The sequence below is a fragment of the Hippocampus zosterae genome, chromosome 12 (assembly GCF_025434085.1).
Source record: "Hippocampus zosterae strain Florida chromosome 12, ASM2543408v3, whole genome shotgun sequence".
Lineage (NCBI taxonomy): Eukaryota > Metazoa > Chordata > Actinopteri > Syngnathiformes > Syngnathidae > Hippocampus > Hippocampus zosterae.
In genome coordinates this window covers 5185737-5204236 of record NC_067462.1, presented here as the reverse complement: position 1 = coordinate 5204236, position 18500 = coordinate 5185737, and the positions used below count along the sequence as shown (strand labels likewise).

Below are 18500 nucleotides of genomic sequence, written 5' to 3'. Positions count from 1 at the left end.
TTTCAAATGAAGAATGAGACAGTCTGATAAACTCAACAGATGGCCGGCTTGATTTCACTATTGCAAGTACAAAGGTTATAAAATGTTGCTGTCCTCAGATTAATTTGATGTCCGTTCCAATATTTTTTTGCTTATTTGAAAAGTGGATGGCTTCAAACAAAAGGTACTCCGTCCCGATTTGTTGAGCACATCTTGATGTAAAAAGCCTGAAATAAAAGTCTGAACTTTAGCCGCATCTTCATCTTTTGAACAGAAACCCAGTCAACAAAAAACAAACAAAGGATGAGTGATTGAACCCCCCACCCCCTTATCAGTCCTTTTACTTTCGAAGAGTCTCAGTAGTTCATGAAGTTAATAAAGGGGGGGGGGGATTTTGTGAGCAAAGTTATCAAAATGGATCAGTAAGTTGACTTGCACCACAGTAGTTTAACTTTTTACACAACTATCTGGACTTGGGTACAGTATTTTCCCACTCCTCTGATGGGGGTGGGGGGAGTTTTCTTGTACGTACAGTTTAAAAAAACCCCAACAACAACTGCCCACGCTTTGTGTGGCATGTCGTCGTGTTTCAGGAGAGAAAATCGAGTTGGAAGGTGGACCTAAGTAGGCAGAGTACAGTCGAGTAGTCCTTTAGCGGGTTCTGTCCTGGAATGCGCGCGCGCTCCCGAGGCACTCCCTACGCCGCCGCCACCGTCACCCTCGCGCGCGCGCGCGCGCACGCACGGGAGCCCGCCGGCAGGTCTGCTGGGAGAGCGAGGAGGAGGCAGGGCGACGTTTCGGGGAATGATGGCGCTGAGCTGGGAGAAGAAGGGACAACTTTGACACGGTTAAACGGCGACGTCGTGGGCGAGCATTCGGCGCCTCACGCCATGAAGCGAAACGGAGGTGAGAGTTGTTTCGGTTTTTTTGTCTTTCCGCGGTTTTGCCTCTATTTATTTTATTCTTTTTTTGGTGAATGTTCGCGGTGGAAACTATACACGCATTCACGCACACTCTTCGTGACTTGTTCAATGAGCGTCGGATACATTAAACGAGTGGCCCAGAAACTTACACGTCTACGTTCTTACTACCATCAAAACGAGTTTGACGACTAATGGATAAAGTTGTTGCTTGCAAAGTTAGGACTTTAGCTTCTGCAGCAGATAACAATCGATTCGCGCAAAGCTAACCAAAGTGACAAAAGGCTTCGTAAGATAGCCCAAAAATGCACCGATCGTTAAGGATCGCCGAACGTGACCGACGTGATTAAAAGACACTTTCGGGAATATTTTACTCGATTTGTCAGTAGAAAAACACGTCTCGTATATATATTGGAGAATTGTGCGCCTTCTCGGGGAGTTCGAGTCATCATTTCCGCTCTGTTTTTTTTTAAAACTCACGGTATTTATCGATCGTCTTTTGTACTGAAGTGTCTCATAAAACTAACCAAGAACATACACAACATCTAAAAGAAAAAAAAATAACATGCTCAACGGAAGATACACAACAGAAAATAGTCAATAATAGTAAAAAAAGAATAGTAAAAGTGTTGTTTTTTTCTCTTTCTTCTTTCTTCTTTCTACATACATTCTTGCTGCTGGAGGCTGTAAATTTCACCAGTGTGGGACGAATAAAGGATATCTTATCTTATCTTAGTAATAAAATAGTAATAGTAAAAAAAGATTTGTCATTCCATTTAAAAACAAAGACTAAGGTAGTTTCATAAAACAGAAAAAAGTCGTCTTAACAAGACAAAAAAAAGTCACATTCCGCAAGATGTTATACACTCCCTGATATTTTATGTACAAAAAGGTCAATTCACAATTGGTATTTTCTCCATAAATGTTCAACTGTTAAAACCTAACTTTATTTCCCCCTCCTCAGATGCCCTCGCCATGTGCGTTTAATCGAAAAAAGCTCCGGCGGACCCATGACATGGCTGCGTTGAGGTGAAGACTTAATTCACCGCCAGGTATCTTTTGAATTGAAAGTCAGGAAAGAGACACAAAAAAAAACACGCCAACATGATCCAAGCAGAAAGTAAAGGAAGTGAGAGGACCCTGAGGAGCGCCTCCCCCCACAGAAATGCATACAAGTCCGACTTCCATGCTATCAAATGCTCCTTTGATGGCTCAAAATCAGAAGGTGCCGCCAAAGCATATGCAAATGGTTCCAGCGACGGCCGCGAGGACTCCCGGGGGAGGCCCTTTGGTACCAGGGTTAACAAGATCAAGAACATATTCCTGCAGATGGACGGCCAGCAGCAAGAGGAGCAACAGCAAGAGGTGAAAGCGGCTTTGAAGTCCGACGTTCCCCAGGTGACTCCTCCAAAGCAACAAGTTCCAGTCGGCTCACATCGAGTTAACTTCAACAGCCTGACAAGCCCGGAATCTCTCCATTTAGATAAAACTCCCAAAGGGGAGGATGTGGAGATCGACAAAGTGGCTTTGGCGGAGAAGTTTTCCGTGACTAGGAAAATATTTGAGAGGGGCATCGCCGAGCAGCCCGCTGTTGACAAGCACTCGCCAAACAGAGTCGTCAACCGTCTGTCTTTCGGAAGTGCGTCTGATGAGGCGAAAACCGCACGGAGGGCGTCGGGATCTTCGGAGACTTTCAAACCCGAGCACTCTTCCACATCGGGGGTGAAATGCCGAGCGGAAGCCGATCATGAAAAAAAGAAAGTGTCGCTAAACGCGGGGCCCGTGTCAAAACGGTTGGAGAATTTTATGGCCGGGCCCGACTCGGAGCGTAACGACGGAGCGGCTGCCAAAGTGGGGACAATGACTGTGAACTCAGACGGTACGAGTGAACACTCACCCCACAGTCCTCCGACAAAAGGCAGCTTACACAAAGCCACTTCTGTTAAAGAAGCCGCTAACGCTTCACCTGGAGCCGACGGCGCCAGCAAGAACACGCCGAATCCGACGTGTGCCGTGAACGCATCCTCGGGGTCAAGTAGTGGACTTAAATCTGCATTCCCGGTGACTCACGCAGCTCACAAATCAAATTCTCCCGCCACCGACGGCGTTCCCAAACGCCCGTCGCCGGAGCCGACCGGCCCGGTTAGCCGCGGCGCCGAGCGGCGCTCGTCGTCCACGGATGGACCGTGTCGGACGTCTGTCGTTGGGGATAAAAGCAAGGCTAGTAATTCGGCCCCCGCGTCCACCGAGAAGGCCCAAAGTAAAGACGGTTCAACGAAAGGCCCAACCGGGCAAAAGACAACCGGCAAGACCTCGTCAATCGATTCCGGAGGAGCGGGCGTGGTTCGAGCCGAGCTCGTCGTGGTTCAGAATGAATCTTCGGGGAGTGAGGAAAACGAGGAGGAAGACGTTGACGACGACGTTTTTCTTACGCAAAGAGACAAACGCCTATCGGATGCTCAAATGAATAAATGTCAAGCGGACAAACGGAATACGAACTCTCCCGATCGCACCGCGGCAAGGGGCTCGGCCAAAACGAAAGCGGCGGACTCGGTCTCAGATAGCGACGGACGACGCGGAATCAAAGCGCGGCACGTGGATAAAGATGATGAGCGTGAGGACGGCGAGCTCGAGGAGCAGCGGGGTCAAAAGACGGTTGTGAACGGAGCCCCCGTTTATGGGATCGAGAATGCGGCCTTTGTGGATGACAAGGATGTAGACCAGGTCCTCCTGGAAGAAGAAGAGGAAGAGGAAGAAGATGAAAATGAGGAGGAGGAGGAAATGTACAGGGAGTACGATGACTGTTATGAGGTCCCAGGACTGTCTGATGAAGACGAATCGCCACCGAAGAGGAAAATCAAGTTTTCCACCGATCCCATTCTGGTAAGAACGCATTTGATGTTCCCAACAGGCGACGTAATCATCGTGTGCCCAAAACATTGCTCAACACAGCCTTTATATTTGATTCTGATAATTGTCTGAGTGGGATTTTTTTTTTCCTCTCTTGGACTGCAATGATTAATTTGAAGGAAAAAAAACTAAAATAAAAATGGTTTGTTTGGTTAAGTAGCTTGAAGCTAAATCAAAGTTGGCGTGGTGGAAATGCTAACGTATTTTTGTTGGGCCGTTTAATATAGCCTAGCATCGCAAGATAAGGTATTGCGATACCGCCGCGCGTCCGTCATCAAGGATCAATCCAACTGCTGTTGCGCGTTCTATCGCTTTAGCGAACACACGTTAAGGAAACATCAGAAGCACCAAGTCACTCAACATGCGGCTAAAATTTATTGAAAACTATTTTTTTCGTTGACTTACAAATTAGAATGAAATTTATCTTTCAGACGCTTATCTGAAATTGTGACGAGTGGACCATCGAGGGAAAAGCGTTGGCGAGTTTTTAGCTCATTCAGTACCAGCCAATTCTAGACCAAGTCTGAAAAGACGTTTAAAAACGTCTTTGGGAGCGAATGAGTTAATTGTACCATAACTGCTTTTTCATACTTGCGTAGTCGCGCTCGTCGGAGGAATAGAACAATTTATGTGTGCGACTTTCTGTTTCAAAAGGAAGACTGATTACACCATTGGGTGTAATCTGTTTTGTTATTGTCACAGCCCGGACACCCCCCCCCCACCCCCCCAACCCCTCCTTTATGTTTCCTAATCAACATTTTTCATCAAACAAGGGAAAAAGAAATAATTGTAGTGCGATCCAACGCGGCTGTGAACATTTTGTTTATCCAGGCCCGAAAATGTGCCGTTATCTCCGGGTGCGGATTCTCCACTTTCTCAGTCGTCCTGGCAGGGGGTCCTGGGAGAGAGGATGAGAGGCTGACCCACTGGAGGGCACACAAACAAAAGTTTTGCAAGCAACAACATAGTTGATCGCTTTTTTTTTTTTTTTTTTTTTTAAGTCGACAACAGTTAGCTAGATTTTGAACTTCACCGGAGAACTTTGTGCTAAGGGATGCGACTGGCAACCTCTGACGCGGCTGGAAACCCGCAGCTTGGCACGATCATGACGACGGCCCCAAAAACAAAAAAAAAAGTCGTCGTGAAAGGAAAATGATGGTTACTGCACGTCTTTTGTCGTCAGGGGGGGTTTGATTTGCGACTACTTGCGGAGATGGATACATTTTGAGGTCTTACCCATGCGAGGCTGACAAGTTGCATTGAATATAACATTGTTTACTCGCTCGTTCCCTCAGGCCAGGTTCACAAGTTGGGAGAGGAAAAAGTGAGCAAATTCGTGCTCGTGCAAGCCCGTGAAGCTGAGCAAGCCGAGCTCACTGGCAGGAAGGAGTTACGTTCTGGTCGTGTCCCAAAGCAGGATTAGGTAATAGCGTAACCCAAGTCCTCGTACCAGTCAAAGAAAGAACTGTTTTGTGAACGGATGGGATTAGTAGTCATTTATGTGCGGTGCATTTTTTAACTCATTCACTCCCAAAGACGTTTTTAAACGTCTTTTCAGAATTGGTGCAGAATTGGCTGGTACTGAATGAGTTAAGATATCCGAAAATGATACCCACAACATGGAGCCGCATAGTCAGAGAGTAAAAAAAAAACAAAAAAAACATTCTGTTCGATCGGGAAATAATGTGCTGAATTTCTCCCACGTTAAATCCGGGGTTCAAAGTTCGCCCGTATTGCCAGAGAGCTTCTCAGAGCGGAACGTATTTGTTTAGCGTAGCGGTTTGTACGCGACTGCAGTTTTTTTGCGGCCTGACTTTGACAAAGCCTCCCAAAGTTATTGATTGATTAACGCAGTCAGCAACACAGGGATGAAGACTGAAAAAACGCGGGTATTCGTATTGGTCCGCTGGGATTTTTATATGCTCTGTTGCGCGTGTACACGAGGTATTGTCGGGAATGAGGAAACGGTTATTCATCATCAAAGTCCCTTAGGTAAGGTTTTAGGGATTCATCGCGTTTATATTTGAGCGGACCTGTTTGATGTTGCGATCGGAGACAAATACGAGCGTCTTGCACGTGAACAAAAGCGGATTGTGCGGGAGTTTATAAGCAAAACCCGTCGAACCTGCTCAAGTTGCCAATTCTTTTGAAAACGTGACTTTGTGATGGCGCGCTGGTCTTTTTTGTTGTTGTTTTCCACCTTTTTACGCTTTACCTCGAGCATAAATAATTGGTTATGTAGTGTACTTTTTTTATGGTGTGTTCCGCACCGGGCTGCCACGTCTTGCGTTAGCGTGAGCTCTTAACAGCCGACGGGACTTTCATAAGTCGTGTTCTGCTTCGATGAGCGGCTTCTCCGCCACCGTGGTCAGCCCACCTATTTTTCTCTCCTTTGCTTTCCTCGCGGCCGCTCGCTCATTTTCCCGCACTGGCATTCTGCTGTAGGGAGGGGAGGTGAGGCAAAGATGGGCGGCGGTTATAATTTTAGGGTACGGTTTTGTGTGTGAATCCGCATCTGAGGTGACGACAAATGGTTGGGTGGAGTTTTGGAAGAAATGCCGAGGTTAGCGTGACGGTCTCATGACCCCTATTTGAACTTTATTTGGGTGGCAAAGAAATGTAGTAGAATCCACCACTGCTTCATGCTATAAGGTGAAAACTAGTCGAGGCTGATTGTTCAATTCTTGGCAAGATAATGAGGATACCAGGTCAGTTTTTTTTTTTTTTGGTTACGTGATTATGTCAAGTTGTCATGCTACTTATTTTTTTTTTAAATTGTCAATTAATCACACCTTTTTGTTGTCATACTTTTTTTAATTAAGTTAACCACACTCATGAGTTAGGTGGCCACTGTATAATGCGAGCAATCCAAAATTATGTTAATTCTTTTTTTTGTATGTGTGTGTGTGGTTCGGGTTTTGATCTCATCTCATCACTCACAGTCGATTTTAATATCAATCGAAACCGATCGCAGACCTCAGTGCTTAGCGAAGGGATTAATGATGAGCCACGAGGACATCGGTGTGAAGGGCTGAGCGATAAGCTGACCGCTGTTCGTTACCAATATGACCTTTCACCTCAGGTTTCTTCAGCATCTTGAATTCAATGCTTTTTTTTTTAATAACTTGAATCCAAGGCCGCGACGTGACCGCCAGACAATCCGAAGTTCACTGACACAAGATTTCAATTCCATACATAAATACAATTAAGCCAACGCATTCTTTTTTTCCCCAATATTTAATCTTCAATATTTAGAATTTTTGCCAATTCAATTGATCAATCAATCTTTTTCCTGGGTTTCTTATTTATTTTTATTTTTTTTGTGCCCGTCAAGTAGAATCCTCCCTGAAGGAATGACTTTAACATGATATAAAGCTCAGATAACGTCAAATGTTCCGTTAACTTTTACTTTTATACCCCCCCCCCCCCCCCGCAAAAAAAGGAACAACACAGAATTGCTATCGAATTTCTAAATCCACACATCTGATTGCTATAATATCGAAGCCTAGTGTGCGGCACTTGCCCACTTGGATGGAGAATGTGGAATATTTTTTTTCCCCCCTTCTCTTGACGACTCACTTTTTCTTTTTGGGATAAGACAGCGCTAACACTTGTCTTGGGAGAATTGGTTCCCTATGATATCCGCTCCTTAGCTCGCCCCAGCTGTGTCCTACTTTCTCCCCTTTGCAAGTCCTCTGCCATACTGCGGAGTGTGTAGAGTAGACTTTTAATTCTAACCACAAGAAGAAAAAAAGAAAAAAAAACCAAGAGGCCCTTTTGGAGCGTTACGGGGGCCTGGCTGAAAAGCACAGCGCTTATTAGAAACTATGATCAGATTAATATCATGCTTCTCTTTGGAATGCGAGGAGTCCTCTGATCTGGAGACGGCGACTTTTCATAGCCATGATAAGATTTGCGCACGCACGCATCATCACGTGCGCGTTGTGCCTCGACGCGGCCGTTTGGTGTCATCTGTAAGCGGCGTATATCTTGCCCCTCTCGCAGGTCTTCAGTACCTTCTCCAATGAGGAATACGATCGGCGCAACGATGACGTGGACCCCGTTTCGGCGTCTGCTGAATATGAGCTGGAGAAGCGAGTGGAGAAGATGGATGTCTTCCCGGTGGAAATTGAGAAAGGTGATCGCAATGACACCGAAGCAAATTGGCTTTGAGTCATCAACAACGAGGCCATTTCAGGAGTCGTTTTTACTTGAAGCTGCTCAGCGAAGCTCGGCGTGGAAACTTTCCATTTTTCAGCTAAAATGTTGCCAGATCCATCAAATTCCATATTCCAAACATACCATATTTTCCACGCTAAAAGGCGCACCAGATTATGAGGCGCGCATTCAACGAATGGCCTATTTTGTCTTTTTTTTCCATACATTGGGCGCACCGCATTATAAGACGCGATCCACAATGCATCCACTAGATGGAGCTGCGCTCATGGAAACACCAACAGAACAATCAGATGTCAGTAAAACTTATTGAATAAAGCAGCGACGCGGTTCGCTTAACCAACAGCAAGGTATGACATTGACTCGTTAACGTTGAACTCTCTTGCCGCAGCTCCATTCCCGTGTTCAATCGATCGCCTTAAGTTTGAACTCTGCGTTGTCAGCATGTCTCAAGCAAGGAGCCATTTTGGGGTCGAAATATTTTACCGTAATGACCGTACAAAAGGCGCATTGGATTTTAAGGTGCGCTGTGAGCTTTTAAGAAAATGGAAGGCTTTTAGGTGCACCTTTTAGTGCGGAAAATACGGGAATCGGCATCACAGAGTGCGAATGCTTCTCATCGTGTCAAAGCCTTGTGCATTTAAAAAAATCATCTTAAATTAAAACTTATTTTTTGTTTTTACTTTTGTAATTTGTGTGCGTCTAGGGGACAACGGCCTCGGCATCAGCATCATCGGAATGGGAGTGGGAGCTGACCAGGGACTGGAGAAGCTCGGCATTTTCGTAAAAACCATAACAGAGCAGGGAGCAGCTGAGAAAGATGGACGGTGGGTCAAAATGTTCACGTTGCGTCTCCAGCATCATGCTTGAATGACCTCACAGCTCACCCCTTAGTACTTTTAGTAGGGGCCTCGAGACCCATAAAACACAAATAACCACTTCTATTTATAGCCTCTCAAGGAAGCAAACAAAAACAATCTCACTTCCTGCGTTTCCTGGGCCTTTTCGTACTGTGCGGGCTCATAATTGTTGGAGCGCCGGTTCCTCTTTTTGCTGCGCGAGCATATTTTCATCTTCCGAGCTGCTTGATCCTCACTAGGGTCGCGGGGGGGTGCTGGAGCCTATCCCAGCTGTCTCCGGGCAGTAGGTGGGGGACACCCTGAATCGGTTGCCAGCCAATCGCAGGGCACACAGAGACGAACAACCATTCACTCTCACACTCACACCTAGGGACAATTTAGAGTGTTCAATCAGCCTGCCACGCATGTTTTTGGAATGTGGGAGGAAACCGGAGCACCCGGAGAAAACCCACGCAGGCCCGGGGAGAACATGCAAACTCCACACAGGGAGGCCGAAGCTGGAATCGAACCCGGTACCTCTGCACTGTGAAGCCGACGTGCTAACCACTGGACTACCGGGCCGCCGCATTTTTCATTCCCCGCCTTTTGTGTTTTAGCATTCAGGTGAATGACCAGATCGTGGAGGTGGATGGCGTCAGTCTGGTGGGTGTCACCCAACTCTTTGCAGCAACTGTTCTCAAGAACACCAAAGGCACCGTGAGGTTAGCCGCCCCCTCCCCCCCGAGCCCCCGAGGCCTTCGTCCGGCCCATGTTCCAAATCTGCCGATTCCGTGTGGAACAAAACAATGACGTGCGATCGGCTCACGTGAAAGGCATCTTCACGATATTCCCACCTCATGGCAAACAGGTTTCTGATTGGTCGGGAAAAGCCGGGGACCCAGAGCGAGGTGGCCCGCCTCATCAGTGAGACACTGGAGCAGGAACGAAACCACCATCACCAAGAGCAGCAGCATCATCATCACCTGGATGATCCTTATGAACATTCCACAGAGGAGGTGAGTCAACTCGTCGGAATCCGTCGAAAGCCCACGTCATGCGTATTCCTCCTGCAAAAAATCCAGTCGCTTTGTGGCGAATGAGGAAAGGAGCAGCTGCGTAAGCGCGAGCCCAGTTTTCAAGGTGTTCGCTCAGCTGCCGACCGTCTGCCCGACTTGTGGAATGTTTGCTTTCTGGGGATCAGGCAAGCACAGGCATCGACCTTTATAAGTGCAACTCCGGTCATTTGTACTGGTTGAAGAATGAATGAAGCATAATGTTGAGTTAAAAAAATAAAATAAAAAGCACATTTCATGCTCAACTTGTGACAAAAGTGTTTCGTCGATGTGGACTTGCTGCAAACGTGCAACGGGAGCTCCGGGTAAGCCTCGTCGTGTGTGTCGGCCTGCTGATGTTTGGATATCGTTCCAGAATTTACTTCTAGACTGTGGTGAACTGTGCCGCTGGGAGTGTTGTTGACACATGCAGAGCATGTTCTCCCCGGAGGCCCGTAAGGGTGTGTTCTTGTTTGCCGTGTGTGATGCCATGCGTGATCTCGTATTTCAGGAGGAGCGCTTTGAGGACGACGACGCAGTGAATGAAAGGATTCTTGGCTCCAATTTTTCTCCGGGGCGGAAAGTCGAAGTATTTGAGCTGCCCGACTCCGAGGCTTTGTTTATGCCGACTAATATGGACAGTTCTCAGATGGCCTTCAAATTTAAAGAGGTACACCTTACCCACATTTCTACCGGAATGTTATCCCAAATGGAGATCAACATTTTCTTTTTTTGTTTTTTTTTACATTCAATGATTGCATATCCTAATCATCATGTCCAATGTCATTCTCTGCTCCCATAGCTGCAGCTTAAACACAGCATCGCAGCAGCCGAAATTAATCAACTGAAGGAAAAGGTAAACGCAAGTCAAATCAACAAGCACTGGTTGTAGCGCTGTACATAGCTTGATGGACAAAAAAAAAAAAATGTAATATCGGTCATGAAAGAATGCGTCGTTTTTAATTAACACAATAGTATGTCGTTTGCACAGCTTAGGGAATCCGAAGAGGACAAATCGCTGTGGGAAGCCAGAGAGTCTGCGCTGGAGCAAAAGTTTGAGGACAGTACTGAGAAAATCCTCAAGTTGGAGAGTTATTGGCTAGAAACTCAGGCTCTGTGCAAGACAATCAACGAGCAGCTCGCAGAAACCCAAGCCCAGTATGAGACGTTGGACAAGAAGTACAACAAAGCCAAGAAGCTTCTCAAAGACTACCAGCAGAAGTGAGTTTGTGTTGAACTGTCCCATAGGTTGGCTTGTTCTTTTTTTTTTAGATTTGAAAAAGACAAACCCAACAGCGACGGAATTTCTAATTTTTCATTGATTTACCATAAGTGGTTTTGTATGGCCAATTCGTTTCTGGCTGCGTCAAAAAAATGAATGACCCTCCCCAAACACTCACCTCGATTTTGCCATCTGGAGGAAACTGGACTTATACCTCAATGATTTATGATTCACAAATCATTAAAGGTATAAAGTGAGTTATCCTCATACTTAAAACAGTTGAGCACATTTTTTTCCCCAAACCAAAGATGCAGCAGTGTATTATGCAAGCCCTCTTTCCAGTGGCGGGACGTGCATTTCAACCTCAGGCCTTCAGTGATGTCACATACTGTACTTTAACACAATATAAGCTCGTCAGGCAGCACTTAATTTCAGGAGCATTTAAAACCATCAAGTCTGCATTCACAATTAAGAGCAGGAAATTAAATTTACAGATACTGTCAAAAATAAAAAGATTTTAAAAAATACTAAATAAAATGCCACCCAAATTACGTGATCATAAACAAGTCTGTCCAATAAATTGCGGAATGTGGCAGTTTCATATAAGACACCAACCACACAATAACAAAACAAACTATTCTTTGATAATAAAATTATCAGATCATTTGCATTTTGAGAATAGGCTATACAACAGCAAATAACTGAAAATGTTGAGCAGCTGAGATTGAACGAATTGCAGGTGAGCTGATTTATTTGATACATCTTTGTCATTTTATTTCGTTACCATTAATACTAACGAAATAAGAAGAAATGTAAAATACAATTCATTTACTTACCAATGTAGTGCCTGTTCACTGAGCTGCAGATCTACGCGAGTGTCCCCAAACGTTTTTAAACGCACCGTAGCTTGTAAGTGCCCAGCCGCACTCTGATATTTCCTCGCTGGCTTGGTAAAACAATTTAAATTCGTAAATCCAGTGGAAGGTCCGTCTTGAAAATTGTTTGGAAAGTAGTCCCGCAACCAGATCCACGTCTTCTCCTTGGGCCATTTTGGGTCAAAATACAGCAACAGCTCCCTCTAGCGGGCGCTAATCCAATCACCGAACGCGCACGTCCAGTGTCGACGTAAACCCTTCTAGCTGGCCCTGGTACACAGGGCCAGCTTTCTATTTATTTATTTTTGCGTGAAGTGCCTTGTTTCTAAAGGAACCTTATGGGCAATAGAAATCGTTTTTTTTCCTTGTTTACCCATTGTATGTATGTATGCATTTTAACTGCGGTCTTCTTCAGAGAAATCGACTTTGTGAAGAAAGAGGAAGAGCTGAAGAAGAGTATCGATGAAAAAGAAAAATTGTACAAAGAACAGCTGGAGAGCTTGCAGAATAGGGTAAGAAATGACCAAAACACACACACACAAGCTTGAAAACATGTTTACGCAATACATGAAACCAAATAACTAAATTGAGATTCATACTTGGTGGTGTTTGTCTCCAGATAGTTGTCCTGGAGTCTGGGGAAGCTTCGGGGGTAGATCTCCAGAACTCAGCCGAAGATCGCCTGAGCTTCCAAACCCCGGTCCCGGATAACAAATCAGTGGACTCACTCGCAGGTATACAGGGGAGGGGGGGGTTACTGTAATACGAGGACATTTCAGAATTCAAAGAATAAAATGTCATTCTTCCACAGAGGAAGACTGGCACGAGCTGGTCCCCGAGACGGAGCTGTTGGACACCAGCGCGCACAAAGCAAAAGGCCTGCTGGCACAGAAGGCCAAACGTCAGCGTCCCTCTCGAAGCAAACTGAAGGAGAGTCTCGCCGTTTCCCCGAGCCGCTCGCAGGTGGGCCACGAGTACGATCACGTCCGATTGCGACCCGAGCACACAATGAGATCTCCACGTTATTATGAGGGAGCAAATGAAATCCTTCAAACGGGTTCAATCGATAAGTTTGGCGAGAATTCACCTCCTGCCTCTTTTAGAAGAATCTGTCCCGTCGATCCAAAGATTTCTATCTGCTCTTCCTCGCATTGTGCTCGCACATAACCCGACATTGTCCCGACAGGAAACGGAGGAGGAAGATGACTGGGAGGAGCAGGAACCTGCCCGAAGAAGCTCCATCCAGGAGAGCTTGTCGCTGCCGGTGCCCGTCTTCTATCCCGAGAACGAACGCGCGGATGAGACCAAAGAGGAACCGACGAAGGCCAAGGCCGAGCTCTCCAACAGCCCGTCTTCATCTTTATCGCCGTCGCAGGGGGGCAGTATTGAAAGCAGCGGAGGTCTGTCTTTGTCCCCTCAAAATGACATCGCGGCAGCAGGAACCCCTTCTGGAAGTATGCAAAATGTCAAAAAGAAAGAGGCAAAAGTCAAGGAAAAAGTGCTCAAAGGTATGAAGGGCAGCAAGAGGTTTGTGTCGCCATGTTACCGGTTGACATGGGAATTGATTTTATTGTATTGTATTTTCTTTGGGGGGGGGGCAGATGAATTAAATGAACCCGCATCGGCTACAAAACCCAAAAGACGATTTCCTGACTTTGGGTATGTTTTCCTACAATTCCTCAACATTTTTTGTCATCATCGTCAACACTCTGCACTTCCTAATCCAAAATCTAATCGGCCAATGGCGTCCGTCCGTTTCAGGGGCCTGCGGAAGTCGGGCGGCAAAGGAAGAAAACACGACAAGGGGGCAATGAGGATGTCTCTGGACAGCAGGTATTCTTTCTCTCTGACATCATCGCGTGTTTAATCCACATTTTATTCCGCTTCCGCCCGTCCAAATGACATCACTGAATGTAAATCGGGACACCGGAGGCTCATTTTGCGACAAAAGGAACAAGCTCACTCTTTGTTACCGGTTGCAGAATGTAAATATTGAGCTCTGGAGGAAAAGGAACAACCTGACTGACATTTTCCTACAGAGGGGGCAATTCCATTTTGTATATTCGTCAACGTTGGGCGCTTTCGCTACAGATTCAGTCGACGTGCATTAGGAGAGCAACGCGTCAGGAAACTGCCGATGGTGTTTCAAATCAGCGCCGGTTTCCAACATGTGATATTGATGATGGATTCATCCGCCCCCACTCTTCCCCCCGCTTATGTGCAGGGGGTCGGCAGAGTTACTGGAAGAATCTGGCGGCAACGTGTCGCCCGCAGATTCCATGACCTCCATCCCAACCTGTATGCCCTTCTCTTGGTTCGGAGACAAAGAGAAAGACCGAGACAGGGAGCCGTCTTCCTCCAGCAGCAGCTTGCCCTACTACGCTGACGGCACCGAGCCAAGCCAAGATCGCAAGAACAAGGTATTGAGCTTTGATCCCCCCCCCCCCCCCCCCCCGACCCCCACCACTCCCAAAGTACAGTATTTGTACCCATCGCAGAGTTAATGCGGTGGACTATTTTCTCATGTCATGAATTTCCACTTAACAAAACAGCAGCCAAGCCCCAAAATCTTGATCCTTTTTTCCGGTTTCAAACACAAGCGCCGTCATCGCGAAGGGCAATACGAGTACACGCTTCTAAAACATCTGCTCTTACCGACCTGGTATCCAAATAACGCTGCATTATGCAAAAAGCCGCCAAAAGTGGATCCACATGTTGGCCATCGCGGAGAGCTTAGCAGGAAACAAAAAAAAAAAAACTTTTCACTCAGTTGCAAAAGGGGAACGCTTCAAACGACTTGAGTCAAATTACCGGCCGTCTTTCTCGTTGTCTCTCGCACATCACGCTCACTTGCTCATAGAGATACACACACACACACGCACACACACACACACACACACACACACACAGAGTACATTTTGACAAGTGCTTCCGTCACATTTTTTCATGAAACCAAGGCGAGCTCTGTAACAAGTTTCATCCATGCACACGTCTGACTGAAGCAACCATGTTTTCCTTCAAACAGACAAATCTCTCCTGGCCGTCTTTATTCAGTCACTCATTAGATTTGGTACAGTATGCCCCCCCCCTTTTATTTTTTTGTCGACTCATTAGAGCGCTACTAACGAATCTAGTGCTGACTTTCCTTGACCTCGCCGACTGTATTACTACTTTCCTAGTCATGGGTATGTGGTAGTGTGACGGCAATTGTTGAATTTCAAGATTTGCTACTGCCCCCCCCCCCCCCCCAAAAAAAGATTCTGGGCCTTGTTTGCAGTGGAGGCAGCTCACAGTTTTTTGTTTGTTTGTTTTTTGGGTGACAAAAGAAACTCGAGCTAACATTACCGCATACCTGAGTCAATATCACCATCGAGTGCCTTTGAGACTTCTACATTCATAGCTTTAAAAAAAAAAAGCGGTTGATGTTTTTCTTTGGATTTCCTCATTCCTAATGTTAGCATTTAGAATAACCGAAAGGTTTTTTTTAATCAGCTGATTTTGCTCTACGGCAGAGTGGAGGAAAATGATGAAGCACAAGTATAAAAATGTATTCCTCAGGCAATTTTTTTTTTTTTTACCCCACAATGACAGCGTGGACCACCAAAATGACGTAATGATGCCGGCGGTTCCGAGAAGGACGCCAAAGGCACTTGAGTGATATTGACCCCACTTGTATTTTGTCTCTTGGACATAGTTTAGAAGTTGACGTAGTTTTGGTGGCAGAGCGATTTCTAGAACTTAACCTTAACTCGATTCATGTAGCTGAAAAATGATTTGAGTGCTGAGTTAGGGCTGAACGGTTTTTGGAAGAAAAATAATACATCTGCGAATTGCGATACAGTCATCTGTACGACTGTCCGTGTTTTATGTTGTGTTTATTATTTTACTTTGTTAACTGTTTTGTAAAGCGCTTTGTTACAGCTGCCGCTGTTGTGAAAGCGCTATATAAATCAGCATGTATTGTATTGTATTGTATTGTATAAGAAACAGGGATGGCAATTTTACGCGGATACACGGAAATACGCCGTTTTATTTCTTAAATTGATCATTTTTGTGAATCGTCTAAATCCGTTGAGAAATTTTTTTTGGGGGGGTCAGGTACCTTATCGTTGACTTTTCACGAGCTCTCCCCATCAGTCTTTCCATCTTCCGATTGTAAACAGCCCTGCGATTGGACGTGTATGATGTCTCGTTCTGAGTGGTCGCCCCGTCCAGGCCACGCCCCATTCCGCTTTTTTCATCACTCGCCATTGCCATCCCTGAATAAAAGATATCCGATTGATTATACATAAAGCTTTTGCTCTTATAAGTGAGACTTATGTTCAAATAAAGGCAAGCGGTTCAGCCCTAGAACTGCGTGACCCGTCTTGCCTCCACGCTTCAATCTCGTGTCGCCATGATGATGATGAAGTCGTCGCACTGTCCTTCCCGCCCGTAGCTTTGAGCCGGCGTACAAACTGTTGATGTGTTTCGTGTTGTAAATGCGTTCCTTGTTCTCCGCTTGTCCCACCAGAGTTTGTCAGTCATAGATGATTGTAACCCCGCCGGTGCCGCTTCAGACATCTCTGGGTTAGTCACTGAACCCAACCTGTCTGGGCGCTCACACACTTTAATCTTCTCTTCCAGCGAGGTGAGTGCTCTCCTTGTTGCGCGGTCACAAAAGCTGTGTGGGACGCCTTGATGGGGGCTGAAAGGGGACACTCGCAAAGCATGCTCTTTCGGGCCCCTCCCCCCCACACAGCTGGCATTAAACCCTGAATAGAGAGGAAATAGAAGAGAACTGTGTTTGTGTGTGTGTGGCTGTCTTCAAGCCATTTTGTTTGGCTAATGCAAGTGTCAACCTAGCTTTTGTTGTGTGCCATGAACTAGCGCTTCACATTCTGTTCTTTCTGACATTGCTGGACCACGGGACAATGTGACTGCTTGGCTGACTGTTTGCTGGTGTTTAAGCATTTCTTTGTTCTGGTGGACCCCCCCCCCCCCCTCCAAAAAAAAAAACCGTAACTGCGCCTTAGAATGTCAGTGCGATCTCACTGTTGTTAGCACACGAGTAGGTCATCTAGCTAGCATGGAGCATGTAGTCTTCGGAGCATGTGTGGTGGTTTTGTGGCACTCGTCTTCTATCGTCTCAAAACCAAATTCTATCTTGGTTTCAACTGGCATTCCTTTTTTTTTGCATCTCATGCATGACATAGGCACTCATCCCACCCTCCTGGAATCACACATCACACACAAGGAAGGATTCCAGGACTTCCTGTTGAGGACTCAACTTCGAAGGGATTTGATTTAAATCTGACCAAATTACCTTTTGTCTCTTCGTAGACTCTGGATGATGAGCCACTTGCCGCAGGAAAGGAATACCAGTGGCAAAACCGTCCCGTCGCTGACTGGACCGGTCAACAGGTGTGTCACTGGTTAATGGGCATGAACATGGACCAGTACACGGCTGAATTTACCGCCAAGGGAGTCGACGGGCAGCAACTTCTGCAGCTGGACAGCGACAAGTTAAAGGTGCAAATTCCTAAATCCGAATATTGTCGTGAGGGGAGCATGCCAACCGTGCTAGGGGTTCGTCGACCATTGCCTTGCTCGACACTGCCATCTTGCGGCCGTCTGGGTTCCCTGCGTTGCTTGACTCATATTTTGCATTATTTGTGATATTATTAAAAAAAAAAAAATAGAAACCTGGCCCATCCGTCTCTTTAAAAAATCAAACATGGTCCTCAAACACAAGCGTTTACCCACCCCTGAGATGAATGATCTACCAATCGTTATATTTATCTGCTCGTGTAATTTTTGCCATGACACCAAATCGCAAATTAATCCGATTCCGATTCCTTCAGGCGCTCGGGGTGTCCAGTCAGAGCGACCGTTCCACCATCAAAAAAAAGCTGAAGGAAATGCGCAAGGCCCAGGAGAAGTTGGAAAAGCAGCGAGAGAAACGAGAGAAGGAGAACCGCCGAAGTGGACGGCTACCCATCAATACCGACTCTGTCTGCTGAAACCGGTCCAGTTAGCTCCCCCCCCCAAAAAAAAGATGATGTCGTCTCACACCGCCATGTGCCCACGCTGAGCGGACAAAGGTGCCACTTATTTTTTTTTTTTCATACTTCAGCGCCTGATCTTCCTGCAGCATTATAACACTAACTCAAAATCTTTTTTTTTAATTTAATCATAAAACCTCAATTTTGTGCGTGTGGCAAAAAAGCCTCCAAACTTTTTTTTTAACCACTATAAAGCTACAAGTGATAATTATAAAGTATGATATCATGCACATTTTTTTTATGGAAGTCCAATGTGTCGTGCTATTTTTTTGCGAGTATAACGTTACTGTTTTATGTACAACACTTTGTATTGTACAGTGAAGTCAAAAAGCACTATTTGGTCTTTGAGGCTTCCACGAATGACAAGGTTTTAAATGTATAAAATCCGTTTGATACATGCGCCAATATCTGCATTTACTTTTTCACTGAAATATACTAGTTCGTTTTTATAGTATCTCATGTTTTCTACTAAGTAGAATAGTT

At 45.8% G+C, this 18500-nt stretch overlaps 1 protein-coding gene and 1 long non-coding RNA gene across 5 annotated transcripts; one reads left to right on the top strand and one right to left on the bottom strand.

Moving 5' to 3' along the window:
* The first annotated feature begins 610 nt into the window (after nucleotides 1-610).
* On the top strand, nucleotides 611-17995 carry ppp1r9ala (protein phosphatase 1 regulatory subunit 9A-like A). Of its 4 annotated transcripts, XM_052082792.1 has the most exons (20): nucleotides 611-885; nucleotides 1864-3782; nucleotides 7815-7947; nucleotides 8692-8812; nucleotides 9442-9546; nucleotides 9693-9840; nucleotides 10388-10546; nucleotides 10679-10732; nucleotides 10868-11097; nucleotides 12389-12485; nucleotides 12593-12707; nucleotides 12785-12936; nucleotides 13160-13481; nucleotides 13575-13632; nucleotides 13735-13806; nucleotides 14198-14393; nucleotides 14999-15043; nucleotides 16487-16603; nucleotides 17296-17484; nucleotides 17817-17995. In XM_052082792.1, exons 2-20 carry the CDS (start codon nucleotides 2004-2006, stop codon nucleotides 17973-17975), a joined length of 4251 nt encoding a protein of 1416 aa, XP_051938752.1. In that variant the 5' UTR covers nucleotides 611-885; nucleotides 1864-2003; the 3' UTR covers nucleotides 17976-17995. The 4 variants fall into 4 exon arrangements, with proteins under 4 accessions (XP_051938752.1, XP_051938754.1, XP_051938753.1 ...); XM_052082794.1 differs by lacking the exon at nucleotides 16487-16603 and having other exon boundaries at nucleotides 612-885; XM_052082793.1 differs by lacking the exon at nucleotides 14999-15043 and having other exon boundaries at nucleotides 613-885.
* On the bottom strand, nucleotides 8811-12713 carry LOC127611982 (uncharacterized). The gene is made up of 3 exons (XR_007965526.1): nucleotides 12573-12713; nucleotides 9393-10014; nucleotides 8811-9029 (listed from the first exon to the last, which is right to left on the bottom strand). It is a non-coding gene; the product is annotated as an uncharacterized LOC127611982 (long non-coding RNA).
* Nucleotides 17996-18500: the final 505 nt, after the last annotated feature.

Coding starts and splice junctions, on each gene's coding strand:
- ppp1r9ala (XM_052082792.1), top strand. CDS start 2,004: ATGATCCAAGCAGAAAGTAAAGGAAGTGAGAGGACCCTGAGGAGCGCC. Junction 15,044..16,486: donor TCAGTCACTCATTAGATTTG/GTACAGTATGCC, acceptor TTGTCCCACCAG/AGTTTGTCAGTCATAGATGA. Junction 16,604..17,295: donor TAATCTTCTCTTCCAGCGAG/GTGAGTGCTCTC, acceptor GTCTCTTCGTAG/ACTCTGGATGATGAGCCACT.